Below are 12,502 nucleotides of genomic sequence, written 5' to 3'. Positions count from 1 at the left end.
GAGCTAAAAAACTTCCGACACTGACGAGCATACCTACCGAGCCCCAATTTCATACGCCTTAACGAATCGTGATGCGTTTAGAATATCAGTATCCTTTCCTTAAAATGTCCTCGTACCGGAGTCTGTGGCAAATTTTTCGTCCGGAATAGACGTAAAAAGTGCGACAAAGAGGCAAGAGTATCTGAATCTATATAAATCTTTGCTCGTTTTTTCTAGAAATTCGCTCTTAAACCAGTTCGTTACGAGCGCTTACAAACCGCTGGCAAAAACACGTGCTGTTTTACGCTCATCCGCCTGCAAGCCTAGTCTACCGTTCAACCAATTCTGATCAGACGCGTTTGGAAATACCGCTCAGTTGGAAAACGTGCGAGAGGCGACATCAACATCTAGTCGCTGTGGAAATACATCCCTTAGAGTATTGGTCAGGTATAAAATTTCTTCATGCTGTGCTTCTGCTTTCATTTCGGCGGCATCGGCGAGTGCCTGCAGAGGCGTCGTTTTATCGTCATTTCTTAAAGATTTGGAATTTCAATGATTTGATGCTCTTTCTCCTTCTGTTTTTGGGTTTCTTTGGTTGCCTCAGCCACCAGTGCACAGCAGTAAACGAGCAGGTTTGTATAAAAGGGAGCAAACGGGGAAACGAAGTCAGCAGTTGGACCATCAGCAGCTGAGGACACCATGGTAAGCAGCTCTCTCATAGCCTTCAAGAAAAATTAGATTTTTCTAATTTGTGTGACTTCTGCATGCCGTGGTGACTATGACAGGAAAGTAGCGTATTGTGACTTTGCGAGCAGAAGAGGTAACTTTCGTTGGCATTAGAAGCTGCATAATGAAAGGTTACGCAATTTATTGTGGGGTCTTGTGTTCGGCTTAAGTTTTGTAACCTCAAAACAACGACGCTGAAAATATCACTGCTTACATTATTATGACAGTTAAAATGCAGGCTTTCGATCAGGTATTTTAAAACGCGAACAAAAAAGAATACTCGCAATCTTGGATACCAAATTGTCTTACTCTCCAAAATATCCCACAAAGGCAGAAAATGTTGTAATTTACTGCCATGCAACACCTAGCAGATCTGTATTTCTATACCAGTGCACATTTTTTCTACCCTTCTTATATTTCTGCTTTGCTACACAAACACAAAATATACTGTGTAAGCAGGAATACACTCAGTATTTTCGCTAGTATATCAGAAGACAAATAAATAAGCTAACTGCTGAAATAAACAATAAAGAACGCACTGTTTCCTCTTAAATTTCAGATTCGTTCTTGCATTGTCCTTGCACTGGCCAGTAGTGCCTTCGCAACCTCCATCGGTGTGGCTGGCTACGGCCTAGGCTATGACCTTGGGTACGGCGGCCTCAGCTACGGTGGCTATGGCCTGTCCAACTACGGACTAGGACACGGCGTCGCATACTCTGGTCTCGGCCTCGGTTATGGCTATGCCCCAGCCGCTAGTTACGCTGTCGCTGCCCCAGCTGTCGCCAAGACCGTCTCCACCTACCAGGCTGCTCCAGCCGTGACCACCGTTGCTCAGGCTGCCCCTCTTACCACGTACGCCGCTGCTCCAGTTGCCACCTATGCCGCTGCACCAGCGGTGACCGGTGTCACCAGCTACCACGCTGCACCAGTTGCATCTTACGCTGCTGGCCCTGCTGTCGCAACGGTTCACGGTGCCCCGGCGGTTGCTACCACCACCGTCCACCACGCTCCAGCTGTGGCCGCAGTCGCCCAGGCAACTCCAGTCGCTACCGCTGTCGCTGCCCCTGCCGTCTCCACCACCACCGTACACCACACCGCAGATGTGGCCACCCTCGCCCACGCTGCCCCGGTGACAGCCGCGGTCGCCGCTCCTGCTGTCGCAACCACCACGGTTCACCACGCCCCAGCTGTGGCCACCGTCGCTCACGCTGCCCCTCTCACTTCCGCGGTCGCTGCCCCAGCCGTCACCACCACCACTCTCCACCAGGCCCCTGCTGTCGCCACCGTTGCCCAGGCTGCCCCTCTCGTTGCCTCCTATGGTGTCGCAAACTCTGCTCCACTCGTTGCCTCATACAACCTCGCATACGCTGCCCCAGCTTACGGCTATGGTGTTAACACTCTCGGATATGGTGTTGGCCAATATGGTTTCGGCTACGGCCTCGGCGCTTACGGTCTGAACTACGGCTATGGCCTTGGCTCTCCCTTCAACTACGCCACCCTTCTGCGCAAGAAGAAGTGTAAGTACTCTTCACTTGTTCCCAAAGTACCTTTGGGTTGAAGTATCGAAAAAAAGGATTACAGAGTAAACCAAAGCAGAGGTTAGATGTCCACAACAATGGCCTTTGATTCTCACAAGCAGCCTTCAGATCGGTAACTTTAATGACAGGTTTATTATTTATGGCATTGTTTTCTCACAATTGCTGTCGAGCGGGCTGTTAAAACTCAGCTCACGCAAAAATCAGTATCGGTTATTTTGAAACACGCCTTTTCGGCACGGCATAGTTTGACTGTACCGGAGTTACAAGCAATGAAGGGTTTCTCTAATATTACGAAACAATTAGGAGCACAGCTAAGCATACTTCCATGGAGCGATTGCAAAATTGTTAGCTAATAATTACCATCGTAATTTACATTATCACATTTCCTTTTTTATTCTTTGTATGACCTGGCACGTACCCTCGCTTGAATCTGTAGGCAAAAAAGAGATTTAACAAGAAGGATGTTTGTTACTCGCCCAATTTCTACTCTTGTAACAGGCAGTCTGAAATTACCAAAATGGCATCAGTATATATCTCTAAAACACTTTTCTAAAATAAGGGTAAAACAATTTCATCACGGCAACCTTTCTTCACCTAGTAATACAGCGTTGGTACAGGTCAGGGTGATTTGTTGTGTCGTGACCGGAAGGCCCCAGGTTCGTTTTCATAGATATAGGTACACCGAATTATCTTTAACTCTATAGCCTGATTTATTCAAGGGAGCTTTCCCAAGAAATTTGACTAGAATAAAATATTCCTTGATGTCTTTTTGCGAGACGATGTCTACACTATGCTCAATCCGCGGTCATGTCTTATCTTATCCTCCAGCTCTTTTGTGTACCATCTTTGGACATGACACCTGTGTGTTTTGATTAAGTTAACTTATTTTCGCATAGCATTTTGAAGCTTAGCAGAAAAACCTTTTCATTGTTTCCTGCAAAATGCCTGACTTTACTTTTTTACGTGAAGTTTATCACTTTTGTACTTAAAGTGTTCTAGGATTACACAGGTATTTTTGTTTTCGCATTATTGTGTGATGCAACTCTAACCGCCCATAATAATATTATATTCTTCCTTCTCTGTTTTCAGAAATAACTGCACCCTCCACCGGGTAAATATTCTGCAAGTCAATAAAAACTTTGACAATAAAAAGTGGTCGATTTTTATTGGCCATACCGTCACGGCTACAAGAAAAGTATCCTGCAATAAAAGAAAGAAATTTTGATTAGCACGTTGGTTGTATACTTTAAACAGTGGGATGTCTCTTATTTGCTAGGGTTTCTTGATTGTACGTTGCCGGTGTGATAGTACAACCCCAGAAAGAAAGGTTTTCTCCGGCTTTTTCTCAGTTGACGCCAGAACAAAATTTTTGGGAATGCTTCCAAGAGACCAGAATAAAATATAGCCTTGCCAAGAGCAAACAATTTCCAAAAATCATGCACTACTCCATCTAACGACGACGATGTTTGAACGCGAAGCTTTCTGTTGGCGGATCCCACACTGCGAGTACGCACCACTCTAGAGGTACGCACACCTTTTGTAGAATGCCCACAACTCTAGGGTACTCATTCCAAAGCCACAACATCTGCGTTCGGCGTGTACGGAACCGATCGGTACCTGCTTCTTGGCGTTCGCTTCAACCATGTTTAAATAGAGCAATTCCATAGACTCCAGCTTCATAACGCGAGGGACAGAGGTTTGATTCCGACGACGGGAATCATTTTTCTCTTTCACTTCACCTGCAATCATTTCCCACCACCGCCAGAAAAAGTTGCCTTTCCTGCAGGGCGTGTTGGCATACAAGGGAACTGATTGATTCTAAGGTTTAACGCGCCGACGCAACGCAGGCGACGAGGCGCGCCGTAGTGGTGGGCTCCGGATTAATTTTGACCACCTGGGGATCTTTAACGTGCGTCGAAATTTCGTACACACGGGCGTTTTTGCTTTTCGCCTCCATCAGAAAAGCGACAGCCGCGGCCGGAAATCGAACCCGCGACTTCGTGCCATACAATGGAATCAGTCAGAACACTAAAGCTTCGCTTTAAAAGGGCCCCAAATTGAGCATCTGGTAAATATACCTCTCCTTCCAGGGGTAGACAAATCGTGTCACCCAACCCTTTAAGGTCTGTCCATGATGCGTTAGGCTTTTTACTACGAAGGTTGAGTCGACCTTGTATGAAAGTCTGGCAAACATGCTCTCCACAATTTCCGTCGAGCAGGTGTATCGGTCTTGCTGAAAGTACGTAACAATTTCTGAGCAGAGGTGGTGTGGTAGCGTTAAACGTATTTACCATGTGTGAGAAAAAAAAACGTCCGTTTTACCTGCATCGCGAGGTGTTCTATAGCTGCAGGCGTTGGAAAACAACGTCACGATGTGCGCGTGCTGATGGCAGAGAGCCACGATCAAAGTCCAACACTGTTCAAAAGTTCATCTCACCCACAAGCTGATACGTCAGAATACTTCAATGTGCATTTAGTAGATTAGTCATTTGCTGTCAGCATTGGCACCATAAACGCGACGTTCAACACAAGCTCATCAGTTTTTACCTTTTACATGGGTTTGTTACCCTTTTCTTCTACATTTTTACCTTCTACACGTTTTGACTACTCACTTGGATATGCATTTTGAGTAGATTGGGTTGAATTAATAATGAAAACAATCTTTATTAACAACAACAGGTGCAGTTGTTAGGGCACCCGCCCGGTGGACCGGATACCTAGTCCGGGATCCCCTGGCTGCGGCTGGCTGCGCGGGCTTTTTGCACCAGGTCCAGCTTGAACGTACGGTCCTTGCTGGTCAACCGTGCCGTTACTGTTCTATGGAGGGTTTGGGGATTGGTTGTATGTCCGGTCTATTTTGGTACTCCACACCTGATGGTATAGGATACCGAGCGCTGAGCAGTAGTTGCAGGTGGCTGGATAGTCAGTCGGATAAACGGAATGGAGAAGGGTACGTTGTGGATAATGCGAGCATTGTCGACAGTCCTTGGATGCGCATAAAAAACAAGAGGTTTCTCAAAATTAACGGCGTTCCACTCAACGGGAAAGCTGTCGGAAGTTGAGAGCCGTGCTTCGCAGTAATGGGCTGTAGCGCCATTGTCTGCTTACTGGTACCACTCAATGGAATTCACATTTCCCGCCTTGCCAGTGCTTGCGCACCCCGTGCGTGAAGCTGCGCCAGCGGGAGTTCTGTTGTTTTAGTGCTTGCTTTTCTTCCCGGACGTGCCGGCTTATACTACCACTTTTTTTCACTTACTATCGGAGCAACCAACCCAACGAGCGTCCCTAATTAGAGGAACGCGGGCGCTGCCAGTTAATTACGTATGTTTTACCTCAAATGTACTTACGGGTTTCTTTGCGCTAAACAAGGGGGAGATGTGTGACAAGCGCCAGCGGTTCGCGAGTTTCGAACGCCTATGACTATATGAACCGCTTGGCTTTCGACGCCTCAGGATTACGCTGCGTCGACAGGAACTAGGACGGAACGCAGTGTAGCTCTACTTTGGTTCAGCGAGCGAGCTAGGACGTCATAGCGAGCCCCTAAAGTGTTCTGCACTTATAATGTCATGCTGTGCGCCCCGCGGGGGTCGTGTGTACGTTCGCACTGCCATCGCTTTGGCGGCGTTCACGCACTTGCATGTCTAGTTTGCAGCGGATCACCGGTCCAGCAATCCCGCGGTGAAGTCAAGTTGCCGTTCTCCATTTGAATTTCAGCCTTCATCTTTCTCATGACATCAACCCTCCCGGAAGTAAAATGCGCAGGACTCGTTTTGTTAACGCCTTGTTGGGCGGGAAGAGACTACAAAATTTGCTGTAGGAATGAATTCACACACAACGGCACCCATTATTGCCATGGGGTTGCGCATTAATAAGTGCTTGTTTCTCCTTGTAAGCATTTCAAGCTTGCCTATTTCATCTGTGCGTATAGTGATGCAAACTTGTTCTGACATTCGTGAGATCGATGCAATGTTTCCTCCTAAGGGTATTTTATTGAAGGGAAGCTTGCTCAGCCTCACTGGTTTACATGTTGGAAATGATCACCATCAGTGCTGACACTTCTCGGCTGATACACTGGGTACACGAGGAATATAAGGCATACAAACAAACACATATAAGGAAGGGTGATAAATCAAAATTGGGTAAAAGTAAATCCGTAGAAATATGCAAAAGTTACGTACAATCACTGAAGGCAAAAACACTTTCTGCACCACAAGAGCTGGGTGGTCGTGTGTAAGTATGCATTGGTGAACCCCCACCAGCACAAGCAAAGAGTACCTTTAGTGACGAAGCATAAAAGCACCAGGAAAAGAGCAGGTGCGACCTCCTCAAACCTTGCGTATTCAAAATATGTTATTTTTCAACGAGTGCTTACACAGGACCATGTCATTCGAAAGCATGTCAATAGAAGATGAAAGTGGACTGTTAAACGCATGTTGGCACGGGCTAGCTTGTGCCAGGCTCACTTTTCTGTGAACATGGAAGCATCCATGCGCGCGCAGTGGTCTGCTTGGAAATCGAGGTGGACAGAGCTCACCAGGCACGAGTAGTCAAAATTGGAATGAATAGAGTAAGATGGAAAAAAATTGGCTCCAATCCACGCTATGAAGGTAGTTGCAAAGCAAATCTTTACACGGCACCAACAACAATTGCCCAAGAGCCGTCACTGGAATTCACACACGTGGCTCTACAACGAGTGAAACCAGGGATTCTGCAAGACGTTACCTGTAATTCGAGCGGGTAATATCCCGAACGCAGCAGCCGCGTCGGCCACGGCCGGGCTATGGCGGCGGATGCCGCCGCTGTAGCCCGGCCGTCAGTCGGGAGAAAGAAAACGGAGAGCAACGTCTTTCGAAGGGTGAGGCAGCCGAACCTAGGCCTCCTCATATGCTAGCTTGGGACTACACCACCGCGCGACAGAAGCGCAGACACCGAAAAAATTCGGCATGTGAGCTGAGTGATTCCCATTTATTCTGATTTAAACTAATTATTATAGAAAGTTTTATAATTACGAGAATGCTGAGGGAATTTTTGTGATCCATATTTATCAGAACCAGTTGCTACTTTCGCCTTTTGTAATACCTCTTAAAACACAACCGAATTGGTAATCACCAATTTAGAAAACGGAGTCCCATTCGTTGCAAGCTGTGCGCAAAATGTAGCGATTATTTCGCAGCGAGATATCTGTATGTGGTCGCTACATTTTGTTTTCCCTCCTGGCAAACGAATATTTAACGCATGTTTGCCGTACGACCACTTAGTTCCGTTTGGTATGGGTTACCCTGGAGGTGCGATCGAACAAGTTAAACAAGCCGTGCGAAGGCACGGCGCAATCGACGCGAAGCTGCCCCAAAACAGGCGCAAAACAACCGTCGCTAAACCAGAAAGCAAAGCTGTGCCGCCGACGCCGCCGCCGGCGAAGAGGCCCTTCCGCGCGTGGACCGCTGGGTAAATTCGCTGCGCCATCTCTATTGTGCTCCGGTAGCGAAACCCTCCGCCCCCCCATCAGTTTTCCCGCCGCCGCCTCCGGCGCGTTTGGAGTTAGTTGTCACGCACGCCACGAAAGAACCGCTGCCTGGTAGAGCTAGAAAGCTTTGCTTTAAAATCAGGTCACGCCTGGAGCGCTTAATAGATAGCTCATCTAGACTCAGAAGCGTCAGAAACAACCCATGCTCATAATGGCTCAGTAGTGAGTAACAACGATGTAGGGTTTCTGTGAAGCGCCTGAGAATCCTTTTTAGTCGAACGGACGACGAAGGGCTCAAACACTTCCGACTAGTACCGGAGAAGTCAAGCTTAGGTATAATTAGTGCGCGGTAGAGTGAGATGAAGCATGATCGGTGACTTCCCAGGTAGGCCGGAAAATACGCCAAGCCTACGGAGACAGGCATTTCACAAGCCAGTTAAAGAGTATTACGTCCATCATAACACCCAATCCCCAGCTACATGGCGCGTTTGACGGGTTCACTGATCAGAAAGTACGTAAAAATGACTGAAGAAGTCTTGCAAGTAGATGATATCACGGTGGCTTTCGAGAGATTTAGGTTCAAATAGTTGTTGTCGCACCAAGGCGAAACTGCGTTGATGTCATTTTGCAGCAGAACGCGATCGTTCGGTGGAGGAACCGCGCCCTAGAGCTTTGTATCTTCGACACAATGAGAGATCGAACAGGGTCTATTAACGGGTTGGATGTCTTAAATAAAAATGTTAAGCAAAAGAAGGCTGAGTGTCGACCGTTGGGGCGCCTTCGAAACCATCGCGAAAGGCCGGGATGTAACGCCTTCATAACAAACATGATTACAACTGCCGTTTATGTAACTGCCCAGCTTATCGCGGCACTCGCGGGTTATAGCGCACGCGGACACTTTCAGAAATAGTAAATCATAAATAACAGCGCCGCAAGCCATGCTCCAGTCTAAACAAACCTCCACCTCCTCGCGGGAACCCCTGTGTAGATGCGACTCATAGGCGGAGCGGCGAAGGGACCACGTTTTATAGCGCGCATAACGTTGAGGGGACTGCGTAAGCCGGTCCCAGTCGATGCTGACGTTGGCGTACTTGTAAAGCGGCGTGGACTCTAGGTGTTTGAGCCAAGCGTGGATGTTGCTTCGCCGGAGAACGGAACACCGGTTATATGCGCAGCGCGCCCGAAGGAGAGGAAACCGCGGAAGAGAGAGTACTGCACATGCGCCGGCCCAAGCGCGTGTGCCGCGGCTATGACGCAACACAATCCAACACAATCCACTTTAATCCAATCCAATCCAAATCCAAGCCAAGCCAAGCCAAGCCAAGCCAATCCAATCCAATCCAATCCAATCCAATCCAATCCAATGCCCCTCGCGGGAGAGTGTTCGCTATCGGAGAGGAGAGGGGGTGAGCGGCGGAGAGCGCAGCTGGCGCGGCGAGGAGAATGGGGGAGGGGTGGACAACGCCGACGACGACGACGACGACGACGATGCCGGAGGGACAAGGCGAGTGAATCAGATGCTCTGCATCTAATATACTGTATTAACCTGTGGCCGAGAGAGCCCTGGAGGGCCGATTTCGTTTAGAAAACAGGCGAGAGTTCATTTTACTGACCCTCCGTGCGCGAAGCCGTGCTGGTGAGAATAGATTAAGGAACGCATTGCTGCTGATAGGTATCGATCCATGAATTTTTAGAAGAATCTGAATGGGGGGCGACAATAGGGTGATTGGCACAAAGTTTCCGGGGATTTTGGCCCTGCCGAACTTCTGCAAAGGGAAGATAGCGCCTTCTTTCCTGTCTCGGGAAAACGCTTGCTCAAGAAGTGCCAGGCGCTTGATGTGACAGAGCAAACGTGCAAAGAGAACACAAAAACCCGTCATGATGAAGCAAGCAATGCTGCCGCGACCCACCGAGTTATGAAAGGAGCCTGCATATAGTAGACACGAGATAACTCCCGGTAATGTTGGGAATTTGCAATATTTCTGTAAAACTGGACACCCAGTTCACTTACACTGTCCGGAGACAGAGACTGATAGAAGAAAAACGACGTGCGAAAAGTTCACATACGCCTCTCGCATCAGCACCAGCGTGTCACCATCCTGAAGGGTTATGCTTTCGCGTTCCTGCCGTGTGCAGCACTTAATATACTGACAGAACTCACGAGCGGAGTGTCTTCTGTAAACGTCCCTTTTGTGTCGGGCAAGAACCTTTTTCACTAAGGATCACCATTCTACAATGCTTGCGTCGGAACCAAAATGCACAGAAGAAAAGCGAACTTTTAACAATGGGGGAATATGGTGATGATGACGCACGAACATACGCTTCCTGTGGCAGGGCTTGAACTTGGTTATCCCTCCCCCTCCTCGTTATGAAGCCGACGTCTACCCCATTGTACCATCAGAGCATCCGGGTCGGTCAGCATTTCCTTTGGGTTCGTTGCGCGGGCTTTGGCTTTGAACTTTGACAGAGTTGACGAAAACTTTGGCGTTGGACTTTGGCAATCTGGATTTTGGACGACGACGACGATGGTCTAACGACGACGATTCGCTAGGCTTTCCTGTAAGGAATTCACTTGCAACCACTTGAGTCGCAGGAAGTTTGCAATGTCGCCCTTGACGCTGTCTTTGATTGCAGAGGTTTGGACTGTTGCACATTGCCTCTTGATTTTTGTGTGAAAGAAAGCTTCACGTTGCAATCAGCGCCGTCGTTAGACGGAGAAGCTTCTGGCTTTCTGCTGCACGCATTCTTTCTAAATGTGACACGGCCTATTTGTCACGATGGGCAAGTGGACACCCTGCGCCCCAGCAGAACGTATGCAAACCGTGTGCAGTGATACGTCATAAACCAGGATGAGGCGTTCGCCCAAATTGGCTTCTAACGTAAAAGCATCCTGTTCTCTCCAGAAATCTTACTGTTACTCAGAAGAAGAATTCCAGGGCACCTCCGGACTTCAACGAGAGTTTAAACTGGACACTTGCAAGCGTTTGTGCAACGCTTTCTGGCATATTACAAGAATTAAGAACTGTTTAACCTCAACGGGCCCTATTCCTTTGCTTCCGAGTGTCTAAGAGCTGTGGCTCACGCCTCATTCAAAAGGATCACTCCTTTTTGAACACAACATTGCTTCACATGATGTGGACCCGCACCCAAAAAAGAGTAATCCTACTTCTCCCGAACTTCACTCCGCTCCTCCTATTAAGATGAGGAGCCATAACAATGGATTCCAGAGCAACAATGCCGTTTTTCCCTCCCCACAAGCGGGACGATGAGTGTCTCAGAAGCCGGGAAAGAGACGCTGTTCCACAGCATTTTTATCTATTGGCTATTTATAGGGCCATTTATGCGTAGCGTGTATTCAAGAAGACATTTGCAATAACTGCAGTGTGCACCTGTGTTATCAATTCGACACTGTCCCTTCAGATACCTCCAGGAGGGTTCAATAACGCCAAATATAGTGGGTGACCATTACACGATTTTATGTCACATAGGTTTCTGAGAAGATGATCGCGACTGGGAGCAGGAGCCGGAGGGAAAAGGACATCAGGTACATAAAAAAGAGCTTTGAGCTTGGTGTCATTGTTTGGCTGAGGATACAAATAAAACACCACAATTTGTTACGGTGCCTTTCACCGTGAAAGCGTACTCGTGTTCTTCGCAGCTAATATAAACCAGTGACAATAGCGCGACCGGTACGGGTTCAAAATAAATCAGTTTAGTCATGCACCTGCCTAACGTATTTAAAAGGTTCCCCTGCTTCCCCATACACCGTTTTGCGGTGCGAATGCGCTAGAAGGCTTCGCTTGCGTGTGAGGGAAGCTTGGTGCGAACGCTTTCAATGTGTAGAAAGCAACCCTGGGCTCTATGAAGTAATCTCGCCCCAACCTCAGCCTTCCGGCTCACGCCTAGTTCAGACATCGGCCCCCTGAGTCCCAAAAAAGAGCGTTACCGGCGTTACTCTAAGAGCAGCACCCTTTCCAGGATGATTAGAGAAAATTTCCGAAATGTTCTACAATGTCTTTCTTATCAGCTATCGTAGGAGTGAGAACTTCCCGTATGTAAAATATGGCCTTCATATACTGGTTCCACTAGGGTCCTAAGAGGTTTAAATTGTGTGTTGCGGAAAATCGTGAAGAATTGCGGGAAATGTTTTGGTGGTCATTCCCGACAAAGAAAACACGTGGCTCAATCAGTATGCGCTTTGCCTTAATATTGTTAAGTCCGGGTGCCAAATTAGACCCATTCTTTAAAGATGATAGCCTTTTTTGGGCTACTCAGGAGCCAAAATTGTCCGTCCGTTTGTCTGTCTGTCTGTCTGTCTGTCTGTCTGTCTGTCTGTCTGTCTGTCTGTCTGTCTGTCTGTCTGTCTGTCTGTCTGTCTGTCTGTCTGTCTGTCTGTCTGTCTGTCTGTCTGTCTGTCTGACTGTTTGTTCCTCTACTCTGCAGCCTGGACGTAACTTGGAAGTCATTATTGATTGAGCCGTTTATACAGGAAAACATTTTCAATCTAATAGATCTCAAAAATGTTCCATACTTGTAATGAATGTTCAACAAAGGATACTATTAGGCCTGGTTGACGAAGAACATCAATGCATAGGTGGTGGTTGCACTGTTATTTGTTTGAAGTAGATGTGTAATCGATTTGGCGACAACAAATTAAAAAATGAACGTGTTTATAAAATCTTTGAACCACGAAATACAAATACAGTTGCCGCCCGGACCTCGCGCTCAGTGCTAGCTCCGAGAACCTCAATGGGTGGACCTAGGCAGGAGGGGACAGAGTGAGAGGTGAGCGGTG

General features: G+C 47.7%; 1 protein-coding gene across 2 annotated transcripts in view; it reads left to right on the top strand.

The window, feature by feature from the left end:
* The first annotated feature begins 592 nt into the window (after positions 1-592).
* LOC144147031 (uncharacterized) overlaps positions 593-12,502 on the top strand; it is a 38,721-nt gene continuing 26,811 nt past the window's right edge. The window contains exons 1-3 of one of the 2 annotated variants that reach the window (XM_077679059.1): positions 593-681; positions 1,265-2,222; positions 3,333-3,471. In XM_077679059.1, coding sequence (XP_077535185.1) covers positions 679-681; positions 1,265-2,222; positions 3,333-3,334 — 963 coding nt within the window. In that variant the 5' untranslated portion in view covers positions 593-678 and the 3' untranslated portion in view covers positions 3,335-3,471. Of the gene's footprint in view, positions 682-1,264; positions 2,223-3,332; positions 3,472-12,502 lie in introns of those variants that run through there. The other variant, XM_077679058.1, reaches the window with a different exon arrangement.

Source organism: Haemaphysalis longicornis, unplaced genomic scaffold (genome assembly GCF_048455015.1).
Source record: "Haemaphysalis longicornis isolate Haplotype H1 unplaced genomic scaffold, Haemaphysalis longicornis Haplotype H1 scaffold_7, whole genome shotgun sequence".
NCBI classification, from domain to species: domain Eukaryota; kingdom Metazoa; phylum Arthropoda; class Arachnida; order Ixodida; family Ixodidae; genus Haemaphysalis; species Haemaphysalis longicornis.
The sequence above is the reverse complement of the archived record's forward strand: the minus strand, read 5'-3'. Positions and strand labels throughout refer to the sequence as shown.